General features: G+C 53.1%; 2 protein-coding genes across 2 annotated transcripts; both read right to left on the reverse strand.

Annotated features, from left to right (window-relative positions):
* Positions 1–5,018: 5,018 nt before the first annotated feature.
* Positions 5,019–5,351, reverse strand: LOC136009471 (feather beta keratin-like). The gene has a single exon (XM_065669463.1). It carries the CDS (start codon positions 5,328–5,330, stop codon positions 5,019–5,021), a length of 312 nt encoding a protein of 103 aa, XP_065525535.1. The 5' UTR covers positions 5,331–5,351.
* Positions 5,352–11,332: 5,981 nt separating this feature from the next.
* Positions 11,333–11,728, reverse strand: LOC136009472 (feather keratin 1-like). Its single transcript, XM_065669464.1, has one exon. The coding sequence runs from the start codon at positions 11,669–11,671 to the stop codon at positions 11,333–11,335; it is 339 nt and encodes a 112-aa protein (XP_065525536.1). The 5' UTR covers positions 11,672–11,728.
* Between the last annotated feature and the right edge of the window lie 395 nt (positions 11,729–12,123).

The following is a 12,123-nucleotide window of genomic DNA, read 5'->3' on the forward strand; positions in this document are numbered from 1 at the left end:
CCTCCTTGTTGGCGAGTACTAAATCTAGCAGCGCTGCTCCCCTAGTTGGTACGTCCACCATTTGCATTAAGAAATTATCATCAATGCACTCGAGGAACCTCCTAGACTGTGAATGACTGGCTGTGTGAGTCTTCCAGCAAATATCGGGGTAATTAAAGTCCCCCACGACGACTAAGGCATGTAGTCGCGAGGCTACTTCCAGTTGCCTGTAGAAAGCCTCATCAACTCCTTCGTCCTGATCAGGAGGTCTGTAATAGACCCCCACAACTGTATCACCCGTGCCAGTCAGCCCCTTGATTCGTACCCACAGACATTCCACTTGCTCCTCATCCGACCCCGGACAGAACTCAATACATTCTAGTTGCTCTCTCACGTAAAGAGCAACTCCACCACCTCGCTTTGCTGACCTATCTTTCCTAAAAAGGACATAGCCATCCATGACCACATTCCAGTCATGTGAACTGTCCCACCATGTCTCTGTAATCGCCACTAGATCATAACCTTTAGCCCGCACACAGACTTCTAACTCCTCCTGTTTATTCCCCATGCTGCGTGCATTGGTGTACAGGCATTTCAGGGAGCCAGTCCTAGTACTCTTTTTCCCCTGCGGGACAGGGTCTAAAGAGCTATCCTTTCCCACAAGTGAAACAAGAGATTGATAGTCCTCCTTAGCCCGCCATCCTTCAATCCCTAGCATGTTCCTCTTGGGCTTGTCCCCAACAGGCCCAGTTAAATCCCCTCCCCCCTTCCTAACTAGTTTAAAGCCCTGTCAATAAGCCCTGCTAACTCCTGCCCCAAAACCCTTTTTTTTCTCTGGGACTGGTGTATCCCGCCTGTCACCAGCAAACCAGGTGTCCCATACAGCAGCCCGTGACTGAAAAACCCAAACCCCTGCCTTTGGCACCAGTCACGTAGCCATACATTAACCTGCAGAGTCTTCTTATATATCCCTTCACCCTCGCTTGCAACAGGTATGGAGGCAAACACCACTTGCGCTCCAGACCCTTTAACCAGCCGTCCCAGGGCCCTGTAGTCTCTCTTCATCGCCCTTACGTTCCTCGTAATAATTTCGTCACTGCCAACCTGAAAAACCAGCAGTGGGTAGTAGTCAGACGGCTGCACCAGTTCAGAGAGCTTCTTTTTAACATCTCTAATCCGAGCCCCAGGCAGGCAGCAGACCTCCCTGTGTGGTGGATCCGGTCGACAAATGGGCCCTTCTGTTCCCCTCAGAAGGGAGTCACCCACCACAATTACTCTTCTTTTCTTCTTGGTTGGGGAAGTTCTGAGGCATGTGGGTGAGTGACTAGCCCTGGGTGACTCACTAGATAGATTTGCCTCACCATCTCCATTCACCTGGCCCTGAATTTCCAAGACCTCGTACCTGTTATTCAAGGGCAACTGGGAGGGAGAAAGGGATTGTGAGGGTTTTCGCTTACCTCTCCGAGGAGGAACCTCCCTCCATCCATCCTTGTCCATTAAGCTCTCTCCTTCTGTCTGATGGTAGGAGGGAAGGGGATCCATATCTTGTTGAACCACTTCCCTCTGCCCTTGCCTTAGGGTGTGGTTCCACCAATCTATTTCACTTTCACACTCTCTAATGGCTCTCAACCTTTCTACCTCCTCCCTCAGTTCAGCCACCTGCCTGAGCAGGTCATTTATTTGCTCACAGCGAACACAAGCAGTATCACTGGCTCCCTCCAATACAAGTGCCAGGCTCAGGCATTCGCTGCAGCCAGAGACCTGCACAGCTGCATGTCTGCAGGAAGGCTCAGTCTGGATACCCACATTAGTACTCACTACAGCTTTCGATCGTGTTACGATACGTGTACGGTTTAGTATGAGATATTCCTGCTCATGGCAGGGGGATTTGAACTAGATGATCTTAAGGTCCTTTCCAACGCTAACTATTCTATGATTCTATGAATCTATGTGGGAAGGTTTAGGTAGATGCAGCTGCCGTGGTGGCTTCTGTTAGAAGATGCAAGAAGCTTCCTCCATGTCTCATAGATTCTGTTTGAAGAACCCACGCTGGGTAGATTCAGGAAGGGCTGTTTGTATTGGAAGGGATCCCAGGATGAAGGATGAGTAGACTGTGAGGAACAAAGAGGATTAGCAGCAAAGTGTGTTGAACTGACTACAACTTCCATTCCTCATCCCCATGTGCTGCTTTGGGAAAGGGAATATGTAATTCATGAGAGAAGGTGAACCTGGAAGAAGGGTTGGGGAAGGTGTTTCAAGATGTGGTTTTATTTCTCAGAATTCTAATCTGATTTTTGGTTTTGATAAACTAAATTAATTTCCCCGAGCCAAGTCTGTTTTGCTTCCAGTGGAAAGCTGTGAGTGATCTCTATGTACTGATCTCAACTCCAGAGGCTTTTGTCATATTCTTCTCCTACCTGAGGAAGGGGCATGATAGTGACTACTTGGTGCCCAGCCAAAGTCCACACTCCACGGAGCCCCATCTTCACTGCAGGGCTGGGTTACAGGCTTGGCCTTGCACTTGGCCCCCAGTGCCCCACACAGGGCCTTTCTGAGCGAGGGTGAGGAGCATTGTGACCTCATACTGGGGGTTTTCTGTGGGGTTTTCTGTGTGACCTCAGAGCAGAGGGATGGTGAGTTGGGGTCTCCTGCGGAGGTGGTGCAGAGACTCCACAGCAGTGAAGGTGGTGGTCAGGAGACCCCCTGCGTGGGTCACTGTTGGACTGTGCAGTGAAGAGAGGCTGGTGGTGTGAGGATCATCCAAGACTTCATTTGAAGACCCCGTAGCAAGCTGAGACCATGGCCTGTGAACTCTGTGAACTGTGAATGTGGGTGGAATGGGGACCTTGCAGCCCAAAGGTCAGTGCAGCAACAAAATGGTTCCTGAGAACTAGAAATGCTGAATGGCCTCTTCTTTTGAAGAAGAATGAAGAATAGGAAGGAAGAATTGGACAAATAGGGGCTGTTGAGTCTGCTCATGTTTCCCTGGAAGGTGATGTTGGAAATCTTCCCAGCAAGGACTGCAAATGCCAGGAATGATGAGAAGTTGATGTGAAGTCCTCAGCATATGCTTGCAAATGGTAAATCGTGCTTGCTCAAACTCTGTCTCCCCTGCGAGGAAGTGCCCGTTATTGTGGATGAGGAGAAAGCCTTGGCTGGTGTTTACCTCGCTTGTCTTTATAAAGTCTTTGGCCCTTTCACCCCTTGCATGCCCATTGACAAGCTGACAAAATACCTTTTGTATGTGGGGCCAGTGCGGTGCAGTGCCAAGTGGCTGAAGGGCTGAGCCCAGAGGCTTGTGATGAGTGGCACAAAGTCCAGCTGGAGGCAAGTCTCAAGTCATGTAGGACATGGACGTGGGGCCAGCATGTTCAGCAGCCTCATCAAGAACCGGCCCAATATGATCAAGTCCTCAGGCAGCAAGTTGGCAGGTGATAGCTTCATTATTAAAAAGGGGGATATTAATCATAGAATGATAGAATAGTTGGGGTAGCAAAGGCCTTTAAGATCATCAACTTCCAACCCCCCTGCCCTGGGCAGGGGCACCTCACGCTAGACCATGTCACCCAAGGCTCTGTCCAGCCATCCCTTGAACACCCCCAGGGATGGAGCATTCCAGCTTCCCTGGGCAACCCATTCCAGTGCCTCTCCACCCTCACAGGAAAGAATTTCTTCCTTATACCCAATCAAAACTTCCCCTGTACAAAATTTAGCCCGTTACCCCTTGTCCTATCACTGCAGTCCCTAATGAAGTGTCCCTCTCCAGCATCCTTATAATCCTGCTTTTGACAGTGGAAGCTGCTCTGATGTCACCATGTAGCTTCTCTTCTCCAGGCTGCACAGCCCCAGTGTTCTCAGCCTGTGTTCATATGGTAGATGCTCCAGTCCCTGGTAATGCTCGTGGGCCTCCTCTGGACTTGTTCCAACACTTCCATTTGTTTTAATGTTGTGGACACCAGAACTGTACACAGTAGTCCAAGTGAGGTCCAGTTGTCCAAGTGAAGACCCAGGTTAATTCAAGGCCGGTCAATGTCACCTCTGTGACAGGAGAGATCATGGAGCAGTTTGTCCTGGAAACTATGCCAAGGCACACGGAAAAGACAAAGGTGATCACTGACAGACACCATGGCTTCAGAGAGGGTAAATCATGCCTAACAAGTTTTGTGTCTTCCTGCGATGGTGTTAGAGCATTGGTGGGTATAGGAAGAGTGAGTGCCATTATCTTTCCTTGTGCAAAGCGTTAGATACGGTGCCACACAAGAACCCTGCCTCTGAAACAGAGAGAGGTGGAATTGAAGGCTGGGCACCAGGCATCCAGGCAGAGGTAGGCCAGCAGACATGAGGAGCTTGTGTCACAGGTGGAAGGGCATCAATGTTTCCAAGGCTTTGTTTGGGTAGGCAAAGAGCTGGGGTGATGGGCTGGAAGCCTCCAGAGTGCCAGTGGGTGGTGTTGCTGGTGCTAGAGTTCCAAAGAGAGGTCTCATGGTTCTATTTTGATCACCCCTATGGCCTGTTGAGCCCAGTGATTGTGGTGGGTGAGGTTGGATGAGTCCTTGGGAAGAAATGAAGAGGAAGGGCCTGAGGCTGGGATGCAGGAGAAGTTTATTGAATATAAACACAGGGAAAAAGCAGGAACAGCAAGTGGAAGGGAACCAGTGAGAGGTGAAGTGGGGCAGCAATGTGACATTGTATGTAGTAGGTATTGCCGGGGCCCTGAGATCTTTGTGCCCCACAGTGTGAATGTCACAGGGTTGGTACCTGGTGGGTTTGGCGTGTGAGAAGGTGTCTGCAGGAGAGTGGGGTGAACATAGCAGAAGGAGCAATGCAGAGAAGGAAGTTGGAGAAGAGGACAATGCTCAAGGGCCTTGTTTCCAGACAGCTCAAGCCGGGCACTTTCCCTGCTTGATTTCATTGTTCCTTGAGAGGAGGAGGTGTAGATGTTGAGTCCATGGAGTAGCATTGGCCCAAAGGTTTGTCCTTAGTCCAAGCTTTTGTTTCCATGGTGTGTGTGGTTGGTGTCATGGTACTGTCAAGGGCGCTCAGCAGATGTAACCTCTTCCTCCGCCGTAGCAGCCCAGGCCCCCGTAGCCGTAGCCAAGGCCATAGCCGAAGCCCCCAGAGGAGATGGGCACTCCCTGGGCGCTGAGGACGTTGCCCACGGCAGCGGATGAGGAGGATCCGACGGCGGTGCTCTGGGGGAAGGAGCTGAGGATGGGTCCTGGCAGGGTGACCAGCACGGCGGGAGGCTGGATGACGACGCGGGAGTCCTCGCACTGCCTGACACAGGGCTCGTTGCAGCTGTTGGCCAGCGGGGTGGGTCCGCAGGGGCTGCAGCGGTCGTAGCAGGCCATGTCTGTGGTGTGGAGGGGCCCTGGCAGGGGACAGGAGAGGAGAGGAGAGGAGAGGAGAGGAGAGGAGAGGAGAGGAGAGGAGAGGAGAGGAGAGGAGAGGAGAGGAGAGGGTGTGGGGAGAGCAGAGGGCGTGGGGGTGCGAGGGCCGGTGGTGCAGGAGGGCGAGGCAGTGGGGAGGCTGGTGTGGGGCTGTGGTGCTGGGGAGGCTTGAGGGGTGCTGAGGCTGGGGCAGAGCGTGCTGGAAGAGCCGGGGCAGGGGGGCAGGAGCAGAGGGCAAGGGGCTTGAGGCTCACCTTGTTGAGCGCGCAGGAGAAGGCGTCAGCAGAGGCGAGTGAGGGACAGAGGCGCTGGGCCGGCTTTTATGCTGGTCCCCGAGGGGTGGGACAGCCTTTGCGCATGGCAGCATTTGTCAGCAAGCAGCTGGTGCGTGCCACAGCCTGGCAAGTCATGAGCTGGGGCCTGTTTTCCTTCCCACAGCGCTCCCTTTGCATGTCCTCTGTTGAGGACGAGTCCATCCGTCCCTGGCGGCAGCCTTCAAGTGCCCGTGTGTGTTTGGGACGATTTGCATGGAAAGTGTCTGTCAGGGCACTGTGCAGACATAACCAGAGTGTTCGAGGTGGGGTCACCTGTGTTTGTGAGCAGTTGGCTTGGGTGCTCTCTCAGCAGGTTTAGAGATTATGCAAAACCTGGAGAGAGGCTGAGATGCTGGATGGTTGTGCCATGATGCAGAGGGAACAGGAGGTGCTGGAGAATGGGCAGGTAGGAATCTGCTGAAGTTCAACAGGAAGAAATGTAAAGTTTTCCATGTAGGGAGGAATGGTGCCTGTTGTCAGAACGTGCTGGAGACTGAGAGGCTGGAAAGGAGCTTTGCTGAGTACAGCTTTGTGGTGCTGGAGGAGAACAAGCTCAGGATGGTGCAGCAATGCACCCTTGCCGCAAAAGAGGGGAAGATATTCCACGGCAGCATTGGGAAGAGATTTACTAGCAGGATGGTTGGTGGTGTGTGTGGGGTGTTCTTGCTCTCTCTTCAATGCTGGTGAGGCTTTTTGTGGAGGCCTATGTCCAGTTGAGATCTTCTCACTAGAAGAAGGTCATGGATGTAGTGGTTCCAGTCCAATTGAGGACCACCAAGATGCTGTATGGACCGGGACATCCTTGCTATGAGGAGAAGCTTAGAGAGGTGGGATGGTTTTTTTCAGCCAGGAGGCAAGGCTGCACAGTGCAGATGTCATCAATGTGTCTATATCCTGAGTGGGAGGGAATGAAGAGAAGGGAGAATGTTCTCATCAGTGCCATGTCCAGGGCAAGGATGAATGGGGGAAGCCATAAAGACGTGCCCTTTTCCTTGGAAGAGAAGGCAACACGGGTTGTGCAGGAAGGTGTTTGAGACACTAAAAAGCTGTCTGGACATCTTTGACATCATGTTCATGCTGACCATTTGAGGAGGCCGTCCTGAAAGAGATGATTTCCAGAGTTCCCTTGTGCTCTAAATGATTCTGTTTGCTACATTTCTGCTTGTGACGGCCAGGTAGCTGTGCTTGGAAAGAGACTTGGTCAAGTGTGTGCTGCCATGGGGAGCTTGTGTCCGAGGTGTGCATAGGAGTGCATTAACATTTGCAAGGTTTTGGGCAAGGGAATAGCTGGTGTCTGTGCTGGAACCCCCCGGAGGGTTTTGCAGGGGATTTAATACATTACTGTGGTGTGGTGGAGCTTTTCCACCAACTTGATGGCCTATTGAGACCGAGCTTTGTGCTGGTTGAGGTTGGATGAACACGGGGAGAAGTGAAGAAGCAGAGGTGTCTGAGGCTTGGATGCAGAAGTTTATTGAGGAAAAATTCAGGAAAAGGCAGGAGAAGCAAGGGAACCAGTGTGAGGTAAAAGCCGGGCAACCATCAGCTGGGTCCCCTGTGTGTAGCAGGTGCTGCCCGAATCCTGAGGTCTTTGTGCCCCACAGAGGGAGCAGTGCACTATGGCTTCCCAGTGGGGTTTAGGTTGTGAGATAGTGTTTGAAGTGGACTAGATCAGAATGAGAAGTGCGGTGAAGGAAGTTGGAGAAGAAGAGGAAGTCCATGAGCCCCGTGTCCATGCAGCACAAGGTGGGCCCATTCTCTGGATTTCAGGCCTGCTGAGGGACTGGGCCGGCTTTTATGCTGGTCCCCAAGGGGCGGGACAGCCTTTGTGCGTGGCAGCATTTGTCAGCAAGCAGCTGGTGCGTGCCACAGCCTGGCAAGTCATGAGTTGTGCTTGTGTTTTCCTTCCCACAGCGCTCTCTTTGCATGTTCTCCTGTTGAGGACGTGTCCATCTGGCCCTGGCGTCAGCTTTTAAGTGCAAGTATTGAAGGCCAGAAGCTTGTTTCTTGTGGCATCTTTTTGGCCAGGCAGTAAACACGACCAAAGTGTTAGAGAGGTGGGGTGTCCTCAGTGAGGTTATCCCATGGTGCTCATGTGCTGTGCTTTGCAGGTGCATTGTGAAGAATGGGTGCCATTTCCTCAGAGCCCTGTCACGTCAGTCTGTGCTTTGGAGCTGTGCTGGCCGTGGGGAGCTGCCCCTTCCATCGCATTCGATTCGTCCCGGCCTTCTTGCCTGGTCGCTAATCCTGATTTGAGCCCTTGGTTGAATTCTGTGCATGTCCTGGTGCCCTTTGTGGTTGTAAGGCTGTCCCTGGAAGGGTGCATTTATGTGGACAGGTTTTGGTAGCCGTGGGTCTGCTGTGGTGCCTTCTGTGAGAAAATGCCAGAAGCTTTCTCCATGTCCAATAGAGCATGTGGGAAGGACCTATGTTGGGTAAAGTAATGGAGGCCTCTTTCCCATTATAGTGACCCCACAATGAAGAAGTTAAGAGTGTGAAGAGGAAGGGTTGGCAGAGACAAGGTGTGTTGTACTGACCACAGGTCCCATTCCCCTCTTGCCTGTGCCACTTTGGTCGAAGTTGTAAGTACTTTGGGACTGAACTGGATCCTTGAAGAAAGGAGGCGTTGGGGGAAAGTGTTTTAAGAGTTGATTATTTTCTTATTTCTCTACCCTGATTTTGTTACATGACTTTCCCCATATGAAGTCTGTTTTGCTGCCACTGGAAACTGGTGAGTGATCTCCATTTTCTTATCATGACTCTGGAGGCTTCAGTCTTATTCTTCTCCCCCTAATGCAGTTGAGGAAGAGGAGTGATGCAGGGGCTCAGTGAGCACTTGGTGCCCAGCCAAGGTGAACCCACCACAGAGCCCCATCTTCACAGGAGAACAGGGTGACAGGCTTGCTCCTGCACCTCATCCCCATTACCTTGCACCCGGCCTCATTGTGCCACTGTGAGGAGGATTGTGACCTCATAGTGGGGCCTTTCTCTGTGACCTCAGAGCAGAGGGATGATGACTTGGGTCCCCTGCAGAGGTGGTCCAGAGGCACAGCAGTAGGGAGGATGGTTGTTCTGGAGACCCCCTGCACTGTTGGAATGCATAGTGATGAGGAGCCTGTGTCCAAGATAGGCCCAAAGGCATCATTTATGGACCCCATTGCAAGATGAGACCATAGCCTGCAGACTGTGATGTGAATGGAATGGGGACCGTGCACCCAGGAGGTCAATGCAACAAGGACCCAAACTGGGGTTAGAGGAGGATCCCAGAGCAACGAGGGTTGTGATCTGGGCATGCTGTATGGGGTTATCCATGGTCCTTGCAGCAAAGCATTAAGGGTCCATTAGTCCCTGTATGGGTGGTCTTGGGACCCCAGCCAGAAGTGCCCATGAGACCGGGGCAACTTCATCAGAGGCATGTTCAGGGGAACGTAGTCATGTTCAAGGCTGTTTGAGCCATTTGGTGCCTCAAGCTACTGTGTCACATTGTGGAGGCCACCCAGGAGCCTGTCTTTGATGTTGGTGGTAGCATACATCCCAGGAGAAGACTTATGGCCTTTTTCCACTTACCTGGATGACCTTCTGATACCTGACTTAGTGCTGCGTGAAGTTGGAAGAGCCTTGGTAGAAGAAAGGGAGAGGAGGCATCAGAGGCTGGGATGGAGGAGACCGTTATTGAGGCAAGAGGAATTGTGAAGAGGGGGTCCCATATCCTCACAGCATTGTTACACTGCTCTGAGCTTTGGAGCTGTGCTGGCCGTGAGGGTCCTGCCCCTCCCATCGCATCCGGTCCCTCTCTTCCTTGCTGCCAGGTCTCTAAGCCTGTCTTTTGGCCCGTCCTTTCCCTGTGGATGTGCTCTGTGGTTGTCTTGGTGGCCTTTGTGCTTGTAAAGTGTTCGCTGGGTGAGTGCTTTTATGTGGAATGTTTTTGTTAGCCATTATGTTGCTGTGGTGTCTCCCGTGAGAAGGTGCCTGAAGCTTTCTCCAAGTCCGATAGAGAATGCGGGAAGGATTCACCTAAGTTCTTGGAGGGCTGTTTCTGTGGAAGGGGCCCCAGAATGGAGCAGGTGAAGAGTGTGAGGAGGGTGGAGTGGCAGAGACAATGTGGGCTGAACTGTCCACAATTCCCCTTCCCATCCCTCTGTACTGTTTAGGGAATGGGAGTAAGTAATGTAGGAGGCAAGATGAACCTGGAAGAAGGGAGAGGTTGGGGGAGTGTGTGCTAGGATTTGTTTCAAGTTCTCCTAATTCTCCTGTGACTTTTGATTTTAATAAGTGTATTTCAACATATTAAGTCTGTTTTGCTGCCACTGGAAAGCAGTGAGTGATCTCCATGTTCTTATCCCGATTCGGGAGACTTTCATCTTGTTCTTCTCTCCCCTCTCAAGGAAGTGGAGTGATAGAGCAGCTCCTTGAGCACTTGATGCCCAGCCAAGCTCCACTCATGGAGCCCCATCTTTGCAGCAGAACTGGGTCACAGGCTTTGTCCTGCACTTGTCTCCAGTGCTCTATGTAGGGCGGTGCTGAGCCAAGGTGAGGAGGATTGTGACCTCACACTGGGGGCTTTCTCTGTGACATCAGAGCCGAGGAATGTTGGCTTTGGGTCCCCTGCAGAGGTGGTCCAGAGATTCTGCAGCAGGGAGGATGGTGCTCAGGAGACCTCCTGCGTGGGTCATTGATGGGCTTCTCAGTGAAGAGGTGCTGATGGCTAGGGAAAATCCAAGTCCTCTTTTGTGGAGCCCATAGCAAGGTGAGACCATGGCCTGGGAACTGTGGTGTGTGTGGAATGGGGACCAAGCAGCCGGGTGGTCAGTGCAACATCGACCCACACCTGGGTGAGAGCAGGATCTCAGAGCAGAAAAGGTGGTGATCTGTGCACACTGCATAGGCTACCCAAGGTCCTTGTAGTTGGGGGGGCCTGGAACACCACCCAGATGGTCTCATGAGTCTGTGGTGACTCCATCAGAGGCGTGCTCATGGGAGTGTTGTCATGTTCATGACTATCTTTGAGCCAGCGCTTCCTCAAACCTCTATTGCATTGTGAAAGCACCCCAGGTGCCAGTGTCTGTTGGTCGTGGTGGTTTTTTCCCAGGAGAATCCTTGTGGCCTTTTTCAGCCACACAGATGGGCTGTTGAGCCCTGGCTTTGTGCTGTGTGAAGTTGGAACAGCTTTGGTAGAAGAAAGGGGAAGAGGTGTCAGAGGCTGGGATGCAGGAGAACTTTATTGAGATAAAAGCATGAAAACGTACAAGCATAAGGAGGAAGAGAGCTGAGATGCAAGTAGAGTGACCATGCACTGAGGTCTTCTGTATGCAGTAGATTTTGTCAGAGCACCGATGTCTTCCTGGCTTGCGTGGGGTGGAAACCACTGGAGGTCCCCTGATGCTGTTTAGCCTCTAAGATGCTGGTGCGGCACACAGTACTGCATGAAGCAGATGGGGTGGTGCAGAGAAGGAATTTGGAGAAGAGGAAGATATCCATGGGCCACGCTACCAGGCAGCCTGAGGTGGCCCCTTCGCTGCTTGCTTAATGCCACAAGAGAAGGAGCTGGGGAAGGTGAACTGGTGTGCCAGCATTACCCCAGACGTGAATCCACAATCCATGCCTTTGCTTCTAGAATGTACGTGAGTGGTTTCATGTATGTTGTCAATGCCCTTAGCAGATGTTGTATCCTCTTCCTCTGCCATAGCAGCCCAGGCCTCCGAAGCCGTAGCCCAGGCCTCCGAAGCCGTAGCCCAGGCCCCCGTAGCCGAAGCCCCCAGAGGAGACGGGCACTCCCTTGGCGCTGAGGACGTTGCCCACGGCAGCGGATGAGGAGGATCCAACGGCGGTGCTCTGGGGGAAGGAGCTGAGGATGGGTCCTGGCAGGGTGACCAGCACGGCGGGAGGCTGGATGACGACACGGGAGTCCTCGCACTGCCTGACACAGGGCTCGTTGCAGCTGTTGGCCAGCGGGGTGGGTCCGCAGGGGCGGCAGAGGTCGGAGCAGGCCATGTCTGTGGTGTGGAGGGGCCCTGGCAGGGGACAGGAGAGGAGAGAATGGAGGAGAGGAGAGGAGAGGGCGTGGGGAGAGCGGAGGGCGTGGGGGTGCGAGGGGCGGTGGTGCAGGAGGGCGAGGCAGTGGGGAGGCTGGTGTGGGGCTGTGGGGCTGTGGTGCTGGGGAGGCTTGAGGGGTGCTGAGGCTGGGGCAGAGCGTGCTGGAAGAGCCGGGGCAGGGGGGCAGGAGCAGAGGGCAAGGGGCTTGAGGCTCACCTTGTTGAGCGCGCAGGAGAAGGCGTCAGCAGAGGCGAGTGAGGGACAGAGGCGCTGGGCCGGCTTTTATGCTGGTCCCCGAGGGCCGGGACAGCCTTTGCGCATGGCAGCATTTGTCAGCAAGCAGCTGGTGCGTGCCACAGCCTGGCAAGTCATGAGCTGGGGCCTGTTTTCCTTCCCACAACGCTCCCTTT

Source organism: Lathamus discolor, chromosome 2, assembly GCF_037157495.1.
Source record: "Lathamus discolor isolate bLatDis1 chromosome 2, bLatDis1.hap1, whole genome shotgun sequence".
Classification (NCBI taxonomy): Eukaryota; Metazoa; Chordata; class Aves; order Psittaciformes; family Psittacidae; genus Lathamus; species Lathamus discolor.